Source organism: Monoraphidium neglectum (genome assembly GCF_000611645.1).
Source record: "Monoraphidium neglectum strain SAG 48.87 unplaced genomic scaffold scaffold01956, whole genome shotgun sequence".
In the NCBI taxonomy this organism is placed as follows: domain Eukaryota; kingdom Viridiplantae; phylum Chlorophyta; class Chlorophyceae; order Sphaeropleales; family Selenastraceae; genus Monoraphidium; species Monoraphidium neglectum.
The window spans coordinates 1-11,148 of NW_014011672.1; the positions used below are offsets into that span (position 1 = coordinate 1).

The window sequence follows — 11,148 nt, forward strand, 5'->3', positions numbered from 1 at the left end:
ACCCCTCCCCGCCCCGCCGCCCCCAGGTCGACGCCAGCTGCGGGACCGGCCTGTTCACGCGCCTCTTCGCGCGCAGCGGCAAGTTTGACGGCGTGGTGGCGCTCGATTACAGTGAGACGATGCTGCAGCAGGCGCAGACCTACTTCAAAGACTCCCCAGAGCTGTCGGCCCCAGGGTGAGGGGCGCTCGATGCTGCCCACCCCAGGGCGGGCGTGGTCGCGAGTCCGGTTTGCAGCGGCGCGGTTTTGGGTGGACATATGGGGTGGAGCCTGCACCGCGGCAGGGGCCCTTGGGGCCGGAGCGCCGGCGAGTACGGCGGAGGTCGCGGCGCGGCCGCCGCCGCGGCGGCCGCTGCGCTCAGAGCGAGGCTCCGGTGCCTTGAGGGCTGCGCGTGGCCCGCTGAACCCTCCAGCTCCAGCGGCATAGTGACAGCATGCGGGACCTCTTCATAGCACCGCAACGGCGGCCTGCCCATACTGCCGCCAGCCACCTTTGTGCACTGGAAGCCTGCTGGGTCTGTCGAACCCGCTACGCCCTCGCTGACCGCGCTGATGTGGCACCTCCTCCCCTCCATCCAGGAGTTCGCCCATCGTGTGCGTGCGCGCGGACATCGCGCGGCTGCCGTTTGCGACGGGCAGCGTCGACGCGATCCATGCGGGCGCCGCCATCCACTGCTGGTGCGCCCCGCCCCCGGCGCCGTCCACCTGCGCGTGCGCGCGCGAGGGTGCGGCGCCATGCGGAGTGTTGATGGGCGCCCGCGCCGCGCCGCTCGTTGCGCGGGTTGCCCGCTTCCGGGCACGGAGGTCCTGAGGGGGTTGCTGCGAGCCCGCACACCTGGGCCTGCAGAACGCAGCTTCTCGCCCTCGCAGCCACCCCGTCCCTCGACCAGCCGCCCCCTTGGCCCCCACCCCCACAACGCACCCACTTCCCTGCCACCCACTTCCCACAAAACCCTAGGCCGAACCCCCAGGCGGCACTCGCAGAGATCAGCCGCGTGCTGCGCCCCGGCGGCGTGTTTGTCGCGTCCACGTTCCTCACGCCCTTCGCGCCCATCGGGGAGCTGCTCGGGGACGACACAGTGCGCCCGATCTCGCAGGTGCGCGGCGCGCGGGCCGGGTTCAGCTGGGAGTCTGTGGCGCGCCCGACTCGTTGGGGAGGGCCGCCGTGGCTGGGCGGCTGCGCGTGGATGAGGACCCGGGGTGGTGCATCCCAGGAAGCCATGTATGGTCGACAGGATCGCAGCTGTGCTTGTGCGCGGCTGCGGCGGCGCCGATGGACCTGCCGGCCGCGGAACGGCGGCCCGCGCCGGCGCAGGCGTAAATGCCTGGGGTGCGGGTGGGCCCAGGCGCCGCAGCAGCAACCGGTGCGGTGCGCCCGCGGGCGCCCGCCCCCTTGCGGCGCAGGCGCTGGAGCGCACGCCGTGGGCGCGGGGGCGGGCGGCGACGTACAGGCAGTGGGAGCAGGCAGAGCTGCGGGAGCTGGCCGGCCAGGTCGGGCTGGCCTGGCGCGGCTGCGTCCGTGCCAACAGGTTCATCCTGTTTGCTGCAGACAAGCCCTGGCTCGGCGGCAGCGGCGGCGGCAGGTGCTTATCTTTTCCTCGCAGCCGCCCCTTCGGCTGTGCACCTCGCGCCCACCCATGGCGTCCCTCAGCCAGGCCCGGGCCCCCATCGAGCCTCGTCAAAGTTGGCGCGGGCGGCTGACGGCTGCACACACTAATTCCAGCAGGCCCTGCCGGCTACCTCCCGCCTTCCGCCCTGCCCACCCAACCGCTTGCAACCACCCCCACCCCACACCACCCCTTTCCCCTCCGCCTCGCCAACCTCAGGCCCTGAACCCCTTCTCCGGCGCCAACGGCACCATCCGTTATTGGGACGAGGGCGAGCTCGTTGACCTGGTCAACTCTGTCGGCCTGGAGGGTTACGCCCGCGACCGCGCGCGCATGTTCGTGATGTTTGCAGCCACGAAGCCGGGCGGCGGGCGATGAGGCACACCCCAGCGTGCAATGCGGGCCAAGCGCTGCAACAGGCTGCCCTGTTTTTTCCCCTTGCTGCCCCGCGCTTGCGGCAACTGCTGTGAGCGCCGAAAGAGAGGCTGCACAACCGACAACCACCGCAATGCCAGCTGTGTTGACCCCTGCTCTAGCTGATGTAACGATGCTTGTCACCAGCACACCACAACCTGGCCGCCTTGCTTTTGCGCCTGCTTGCTGCTGGCGCGCCAGCCTGGCTGTGGCTTTACCTGCCCAGGTGCGAGTGAAGTTCCAGTGCTGCCAAGACGGGGGTTTGTCGTAAGACAAGGGTGCTGCAGCTGCAGCTTGCTAGGATGTGCAGCTCTCAGATGTACTGTGGCTCCACAGAGGGTGCACCTTAGTAGCTGTGAGCTTGTTGCAAGGTCCACTTCCCTTCATATGTATGCTCAGCAGCTCATATGCATGGGCTGAGTCAAGCGCTACTCCGCACACCAGCATGCATGCACATGGTCAGCAGGATCTGGTCTGCGGAGTAGCGGGGATCAGGTCGTTGCAGGACTTACTCTCTTTGTGCCAAAAACAACTTCACTGTCCCCCAAAACCGAGGGCGCGTGCACCAACAGGACCTGCGCTCAGCACGCCGCGCGCTCAGCCCAAGACCACTCGGAAGTGGCAATCGTTAACGTTGTGCAAGACGGTTTGCATGCAGGCTGTCGCATTCACCGTCCCTGCCATGCACAAGATGCCTTTGATCAGTTGCAGCTGGCTGCGTTTGAGCCTCTCCGGGCTTGCCAGCGCCAAAGTACGCGGTGCTTGGCGTGAAGGGAGTGTGGGTGGCTGTGTGCGCACCTCGGGCAACGAATGACTCCCCCTGGCGCGAAGCCAGGGGAGTGTGGGGATGTTGGGTGTTCATCTACAACAGCAGCCGCCGCGCGTGTGGGGGAATCGTGTGTGCACAGCCATGCTGTCTTGATAGACCCCGGCCGGCTGCCTGGAATAATCCAAGGGGTGCAAATGGACCGGACAAACAGGGAAGTGTTGGGGCGCCAGCAAGGAAGCTGCACGCATGCCTGCCGCCGTGAGCACGAAGGCTATGCCTTCGGCTTGGATAACAAAGCAGGCTGACCAAGGTCGAAGTGGGAGGGGGGTGGTGACCACACAGCCTGGCGAGTCACCCCATGAAATGTCTCTGCTGAGCACGTTAGATCCGCAAGTCACTGCCCTGTACCGCCGTCGCGGGCGGCTGGCCATGGCGGCGGGGCCGGACAGAAGGAAGCTGACGGTCTCAGGAGTGTAGCCGCGCCCGCCAGGGTGCGGCGCCAGGCCTGTACCCCAGGATTTAGGCCTTGGTCTGGTTGCCGGCGAACCACTTCACGCTCTGGGTGGCGGCGATCACGGCCGACGCCTCGGGCCACACGCCGGACGCGCTGATCTTGCCGGTGGTGTTGAAGAGGGCCTCAGCCTCGGCGGCAGAGGCGGGGAAGGCCTGGGGAAGGGGGTGCGCAATCAAACAAGGGAAGAGGAGGGTCAGGCAGGGGTGGAGAGGGGGAGCGACTGACTCAGCGCACAGCTGGCTGCTGACTCGCCCTACTTGAGGGTGCTTGTGTTCACGAGTGCGCGAGCTCCTCTATTGCGTGCCAAGGAAAAAGGGCTCAAAGACGGAGCTGGCTGGCGCTATGCCCAGTTGTGTGCCCGTGCCTCTACAGGCGGCGCGCACCGCGACGGTGGAGTTGAGGGTGGCGTTGGCGGCCTTGATGTTGGCCTGCACCAGGTCGTTGAAGGCGGCCTCGTCGATGCGGGAGGGGGTGTAGATGCCCAGGCAGAACACCACAGCGGTAACCAGACCCGCGAAGACCAGGGTGACCACCCTGCGCGCAGAGGGTTGGGGGCGGCTTGAGGCGTAAGAACTGGTGTCACAGCACTGAGTGGCACGCTGCATCGGGCTGCGTCGGGCATGACTACTGGGCCAGCCCCAGCCCGCGGCTGCAAGGATCCCGCTCGGCCCTCCGGGCGTTGCTGCTGCACCCCTCCAAGACGAGGGATAGCCCGAGGCCAGGGTGGGCACTTCTCAGTCGCCCCTGCCCCAGAGTTGGAGGCCCTGCCACACTGGGACCGCCCAAAACCCAGACCCTGAACCGCAACCCACCAGCCGATGAACATCTTGAGGTACAGGCCCCAGTTGATGGCCTTCCAGCGGCCCTCCGCAATGCCGCCGCCGGCGGTGGCGCCGCAGATGGTGTGGGTGGTGGAGAGGGGCAGGCCGAACACGCTGCCGACGGAGATGACCAGGGCGGTGGCGGTCTCCATGCAGAAGCCGCGGGACGGCTGGGGGGTTGGGGCAGGGCGGGGGCGCGCAGGCGGGGGGTCAGGGAGGCTGCAGTGATGGTCCGGCCCAGCCTGTTCGCTGCAGCACTCGCTGATCATCAGTGCGTGCGCATAGGCTGCCCAATAATCCGCGACATCCCGACTACGTGCTGCGGTCCCCTGACTCAGGCCGCCAGACAGGCCAGCAGTGCGTACAAAGGCCCTGCCCGTCATCTGGGCAGGGCCCCTGCATAGTCAAGTCCCCAGCCCCCGCCCCTCGCAGGGGACAGACGCGGCAGAGCACGTGCGCGCGAGTGCGGCCACTCACGGTGATGTGGGTGCACTTTACGCCCAGCACGCGCATGATGTTGTAGCCGTAGGTGGCCAGGCCGACCACCAGGCCGGTCGCGCCCAGGGCCATGACCCAGATAGGGGCGTCGGAGTTGCTGCCGGGCACCTTGAGGTTCTCGTACACATAGAGGGCAGCGGCGAAGGGGCCGACGGCACTGCGGACAGAGAGAGGTGCCGCGCGCACGTGAGAAGCGATGAGATGTTTAGTTTTGTGGATTCGGGCACACGGGGGTTCGCGTGCACACCCCGCCTGCGTCATCGGCTTTGCCGGCGTGCGTGCGAAGCGCCGGCGGGTGCCAGCAGCGCCACGAGGCCGCCGCAGATAAAGCCGTGCGGTGCGGCGCCGCATCACAGCGGCCGGGCTCACTTGGCGACGTCGTTGGCACCATGGGCGAAGGACATGGCGCAGGCGGAGAGGACCTGCAGAATCTTGAACACCTCCTCGGTGCGGGGGTCGAACTTCTCGGCGTCGTCTGCGGGGGCGGGGGATGAGAGGCGGGCACGGCGGGGTGTCGTCTGTGTGAGGTGGGGGTGTGCTCGGCACGCCCACCAAGGGCAGCCCGACGGGTGCGCCCGGCCTTCAAATCTGGGGGCCGACATTGGGCGGGTGCCGCCCCAGACCACTGTCAAAGCGCCTCAGGGGTGCGTCGGCGGCGCTCGTGTTGGGGCCGCGCAGCTGGCCATCCGAACGAACAAGGCCGGTTCCTCGTCGGGAACACAGCTGTGTGCGCCGCGTGCGGCAGTGCCGCGGGCGCACCGTGCATGGCCATGATGTTCTGGTCGTCCTTCACGTCATCATGGATGTCCACAGTAACACCGGACAGGGCCGCGTTCCTGCGGGTGCGCACAGCGTAACAAGCTCAGAGATTGCGTGTGCATTGGCAAGTTACAACCCAGCCGCCGCCAGGCTGCGGGATTCGGGACCCGTGGCTCGTGAGGGGGGACAAGGCTCGAAGCCACCGAGCTGCTGTGGAGATTATGCGCCCAGCCGGACGAGATGCGTCGCGTGCATCGATCTGGAGCCACCCTCCGTCCCCGGCGCCGAGCGGGGCTCAGCCGGGCCGCACCTGAAGCGCTTGAAGAAGGCGCCCACCGACTTGTCGTTGGGGTCGACCTCCACAGGCTTCAGGCTGTCGGCGATCTGCAATGTTGAGAGCCGAAAGGGGGGATTGCCGTATATACAAGGTCAGCGCTCGCTCGGCGGCTTGCCCGCGCCACACGCACTGCCCGCGAGCGTCACGCCCACAGTCGCCGCGGCCGTGCTCCCGCCCGCGGCAGTGGCTGCGCCTTCCAGGAAAGCGAAAGCCAGCTGCTGCAAGGCGGGCTGCCGTGCCCCGGCCCCCGCGCGTGCGGCGGTCCAGTCGTCCCGAGGCAGACGAGGGCCCTGGAGCCGGAGGGACTGCGGGCCGCGCACCTTCTGCTGGAATTGGTCGGTCTCAACGTCCTCATGCTTGCCGCCGGCCTCGGCGTCCTTGGAGGTGGGGGCCTCGTCAAGGCTCTTCACGCGCTTGCGGATGATGGGGAACAGGATCAGCGAGCTGACCACGGCCGCGGCGGCGCCCGCGATGGCGGCGATCCAGGCGCCCTTCTCGACGGGGATGGACACCAGGTTTTTGGCGCCCTTGGTGATGATGAAGAAGATGTTGATGAAGATGGTGACGAAAACAAGCACGGGCAGCACCCAGTAGGAGATCGAGGTGGAGTTCTTGCGGCGCAGCACAAACGTGCGGATCACGAGGAAGAGGACGAGGGTGATGAGGGCGGCCAGCAGGGGCGACAGGAACCAGGACACGAACACGGGCACCATGCCGCCAATGAAGGGGAAGCTGTCGGTGCGGGTGTACCTGGGGAGCGAGAGGGATTGAGTGCAGGTGGGTCGGTCGAAGGCAGGGCTTGGATGGTTCAGGGTGAGCTGGGACGAAGGTGGGGCAGGGGAGGGGGGATGCTGGTGCTCGCAAGGCTGCAGGCCAGAAGCACCGCCCGCGGTCACGACAGCAGGCGCGCGGCCGCAGCCGCAGCCGGGCCGCAGCCGCAGCCGCGGCGTCGGGACGCACCAGGTGACCGCGTTGCCGCCGCCGAACACCAGGGCGAAGCCGACGACGCCGCCGATGATGGAGTGGGTGGTGGACACGGGGAGCTCCAGGTACGTGGCCAGGAGGATCCAGGTGGAGGCGCCCACCTCCGCGGCGAGCATGCCAAACATGAAGATCGCCGGGAACTTAGCAAAGGTGGAGGTCTTGGCGATGCCGCCCGCGATGGTCTTGGTCACGTTGCCGCCCAGCAGCATCTGTTCGATGAGTCACGGATTGATCCGCGCGTGGGGTGTGGGTCGGGGCGGGCGGGGCTGCGGCGTGCCACCGCAGTTGGGGTGGCTGCTCACATATACAGTCAAGGTGGCGACATCGGAAGCTCAGAATGGAGCGGCGGCTCCGGGGGCTGGCGCACTTACCGCACCCAAGAACTCGAAAATTCCTGCAATGACCACCGCGCTCCAGAGCTTGAGGGTCTTGGAGCCCACAGAGGTGCCGAAGGCACTGTCAGCATAGGGGGGGAGGCGGGCGGCGTCGAATCACACCCAAGCAAGGGGGTGCGGCACGTGGCGGTCGTAAGCAGGCATGCGTGTGAAGGACTCCAAGCCGACAGGATCGCTGGTGGGTTGACATCAGGACAGAAGCGTGGGGGCAGGCGGGCTGTGTCGCCTGGTGGGCTGCGTGGGCGAACTCACTTGGCAACATCGTTGGCGCCAATACCCTGGAATGTGTGTGTGGGGGGGGGAGCGGTGGGGGGAAAAGGGTGATGCGCTGGGATGTGGAGCATGGCGCGAAGCATCCTGTTCGCTGCAGCCCGTCACAACAGCAACGCGGCTCAACTCATGCAGCACATCCACATGGTTGCGATGACTCACATAGGCATCGATGAAGGCGACAATGCCGTGGATGACAATCATCCATGTGTACTGAGCCCCTGTGGTTTGGGGGGCGGGAGGGCAGGCAGCAGGGCGTAAGGGGGGTGACATGAGGCGCGACGGTGAGGCCGGGATGGCCTTCCTGAGATTCCTTTCCCGGGCACAAGGGAATCTTTGAGGCGGCTGCGCGCGTTTGGGCAACGGTCCGAGGCCAACAGGGGCGGGCATGGGCTTCCATGCAGGAAGCAGCGCGGCAGGGCGTGCGCAACACGTGGCATGGCAAGAGCGCGCTCCAGGCCAGCCCACTCACAAGCCATGGCGTCAGGAGCCTCCGCGGCAGGCCACTGCAGGGCAACAGGGCGGGCGGCCAGGCGGCGGATGGCTGTCAACCGGTTCCAGAGAGGGGCTCGCAAACATGGGACTGCAACTAATTTTGTGTCCAAAGAAGGGTGGGTGGCTGCGCCGTAGCAGGGACTGGCATACACGTGCGGCGGCTGCGTCGTCGCGCGTGGCTCAGAGCCAGTGGTACTGCAGCCCTGACACCAGTGACACCCCACTAGTCCAGCTGGCACTGGCTTGAGCCCTATCCGCTGGCGCTGCCAAGTGCTTATAACGCCGTCAAATTTTCACGAGGTCTCGCAGGCCCTGCGCGCGGCTGTTTTTGTAGCGGTGCCCGTGCGAGGCATGCAACAACGTGCGGAGCCTCTACCGAAGGTTCCCAGCTTGCTGCGTTGCGCAGAACATGTATGAACGTGCGCGCTCTGGCCTCCCGGGACGCGCACCGTCTAGTAAGGAGGTGGGCGATGTGAAGTAGTACCCGTACTTCGTGTCACAGTCACTCCTCTGACCACAGACAACATAAGAGACGTGATGGCAAACGTGACGTCTTGTCCTGAGTTCTCGGTATCACAGCCAGCCGCCGCACTGGTCACCCGGCCTCGAGATGCCCTGACGAAAAAGAATCAACTCACTCGGCCTGCCTGCAGTGCGGGGTACTCACGCCCGAATGAAACAGCAAGCAAAACATCAATATACAAGCGCGGCTTAAGTCACCATGTGAACGCATGAGCTGACTGATGAACAGTAGCGCATCACCGTTGGCTGCGTCAACTTGACAGCAGCACTCGTGTGCCATGAAACCCTACCAGGTTACTTGCCCCAGGCGTCGGCTCGTCCCACTTGCCAGTCGAAGTGTGAGGAAAAACCTCACACTGATCCAAGGCATTACCACACGCCCATGAGCAGCGTCAGATACATGAGCCCAGCTGCCAACCGCTCCAATTGCATCAAACCCAGGCAGCATCCAGTGATGGCTTGCCTCGAGGAACCGCCATGCGCGCGCCCGCTGACCCCGGCTGATTTTGCAACCCCAACAAACAGCAGCCCAGATGTGCAAATCCACTTGGGTTGCCCGAATGGGCCATGAAACACTTGTGCATACAGTCAGCAAAGCCGTTGAGCTGCGTGGCCTCTGGTGGTAGGTTCAGGACCCAGCATGCACGAGGCAGGCGGCACACACGCGCGCACACACACACACACACACACACACACATCCAACCAGGCTGAGCGGTTAGGCCTGTAGTGCACAGCGACCCGTGGCTGTCAGCCGCTGACCTCCTGCGTCAAATCGATGTCGAACGAAGGCGGCGGCCCCGAGTGCTCAGACGGCACCAGCCGCCGCCCCCCTGGCTGCTCAGCCTGAGACAGCACGGCCTGCGACAGCGGCGCGGGCTGTGAGCTGTTGTTGCTCGTCTGCCGCGTCGAGGCCTGTGTGCCGCCCCGTGCTTCTGCGGCCGCGTCGCCGCCGCCGCAGCAGCCGCCGTTGGTAGCAGACACGGCCCGGCCGGCCTCCCCCTCGATCTCTTGGAGGGCGCGCTGCTGCCCCTGCCCTTGCCCCTGCTCCTCCTGCCCACGCTGCTCTGCATGGGAGCCCTGCTGCGATAGCCGCTGCTCGTGCTGCGACAGGAATTCGTCGGCTGCCGCCAGGTCAGCGTCGTCCAGATCAAGATCATCATCCGCCTGCTGCTGCTGCTGCTGCTGCTGCCGCTGCTGCCGCTGCTGCTGCTGCTGCTGCTGCTGCTGCTGCTGCTGCTGCTGCTGAGGAATCACTGCAGGGCGCGGCCCCTGCACGGCTGCCCCTGCGCCGCAGCCGCCGCCTCCACCACGTATTGGAGTTCCCCCGCCCCCAGCCCCGCCGCCCCCGCCCCCTCGCTGCCGGGCGGCGGCGAGGGCGTGCGCGAGCGCGGCGGCGCGCCTGGCAGGTCGAGGGCCGCAACATGGGCCTGGCCGTCACCCAGGGCCGCCCCTGTGACCTGAAGCTTTGAATTGAGGAGCCGCCAGACGTCCTCGTCAGCGCTGCCCGGGGCGACCAGGTCTGTCCAAGGTTTGAAATCGGGCGGGAAGCGGGCACAGACTGGGTGTTTGGGGGCGCCACCGCGCGGCGTGGCGCCTCCTTAGAGAGAAACAGCCCCCAGGGGCCCGTCAGTCCCTGCGCGCGCGGGGCTCTGTGCTTTCCCCGGCCGGCCCCCGGATCCCGAGGCCGCGCCTACGTGCCGCCCAGCGCGCGGGCCGATCGGCCCGGGCGCGCGTGCGCGCGCGCTCACAGTAGATCTTGACCGGCCGGCCCTGCCCCACGCGGTGGGCACGGTCCTCGGCCTGCATGAGGGCTGCGGGGTTCCACCACAGCTCCACAAAAACGACCTGGGGGGGCGCCGGAGGTTAGGATTTTTTTGGGGGGGGGGATTAGGGTTGGGGACGGATCCAATGTCGATTGGGTTGGAGCTCGTGGCGGGCGGAAGGGGGACAGACGGAAGGTGGATGCGTGAGAGAAAGGACGAGGCCGAAAAGGCTGCACAGCAGACCGGCCGTAACAACCCGCAGCGCGCATCAAGGCGGCGCGGGGGGCGGGGCGCCCCGGGGCGGGCGCGGCGCGCGCAGCTGCGCGCGCCGTGCGGCGCGGCGGCGGCCGACGGCTCCCCTCCGTGCGCGCAGCGCGCGGCGCGGCCGGGGCACCTTGTCTGCGGCCGTCAGAGTGAGTCCCTGGCCGCCGGCGTTGATGGAGATTAGGGCCACTCGGACCTGCGCGGATCGAGGGGGCGCGGGGGGTCGTGCCCCTCGGGCTGTCCTGCTGCGCGAGCCGACTACGCCGGGCAGCCCAGAGGGGAGCCAGGTGCGCGGCGCTGGCGTTTGCAAAGCCGCCTTGACAGCGCGAGTAGAAGCTGCGGTGCGGTCAACGCGCGCGCGCGTGCGCGCGCGCGCACACACACACACACACACACACACACACACACACACACACATACACACACATACACACACACATACACACACACATGCACACACACATACATACATGTGCACATCCACACCCGCATCCAAACATGCGCGCACACTCACACAAACACACATACACACATGTGCCCCATCACAAACTCATGCACGCCGCTCCTCTGGCCGTCGCCGCCAAACACACTTGCGTGCGCGCAGGGCCACGCCGCTTTCCCCCCTCAAGGCCCCGGCCCCCACCTCCCAACCCCACCACCCCTCCTACCCCAGGGTCATCCTGGAACGCGTCAACCAACGCCTGCCGCTCTCGGCCCAACACTGAGCCGTCGATCCT

At 66.9% G+C, this 11,148-nt stretch overlaps 2 protein-coding genes across 2 annotated transcripts; one reads left to right on the plus strand and one right to left on the minus strand.

The window, feature by feature from the left end:
• Positions 1–119: 119 nt before the first annotated feature.
• Positions 120–1,984, plus strand: MNEG_9492 (putative methyltransferase; the record flags this gene model as incomplete). The annotated part of the gene is made up of 7 exons (XM_014042035.1): positions 120–175; positions 284–373; positions 579–677; positions 958–1,096; positions 1,404–1,582; positions 1,655–1,682; positions 1,826–1,984. 7 exons carry the CDS (start codon positions 120–122, stop codon positions 1,982–1,984), a joined length of 750 nt encoding a protein of 249 aa, XP_013897489.1.
• A 1,324-nt stretch (positions 1,985–3,308) lies between these two features.
• On the minus strand, positions 3,309–10,190 carry MNEG_9493 (Phosphate-repressible phosphate permease; the record flags this gene model as incomplete). The annotated part of the gene is made up of 16 exons (XM_014042036.1): positions 3,309–3,455; positions 3,687–3,837; positions 4,116–4,294; positions 4,602–4,779; positions 4,992–5,097; positions 5,382–5,458; positions 5,692–5,765; positions 6,039–6,468; positions 6,679–6,911; positions 7,074–7,158; positions 7,350–7,375; positions 7,530–7,588; positions 7,840–7,873; positions 9,144–9,626; positions 9,692–9,903; positions 10,133–10,190. 16 exons carry the CDS (start codon positions 10,188–10,190, stop codon positions 3,309–3,311), a joined length of 2,532 nt encoding a protein of 843 aa, XP_013897490.1.
• Positions 10,191–11,148: the final 958 nt, after the last annotated feature.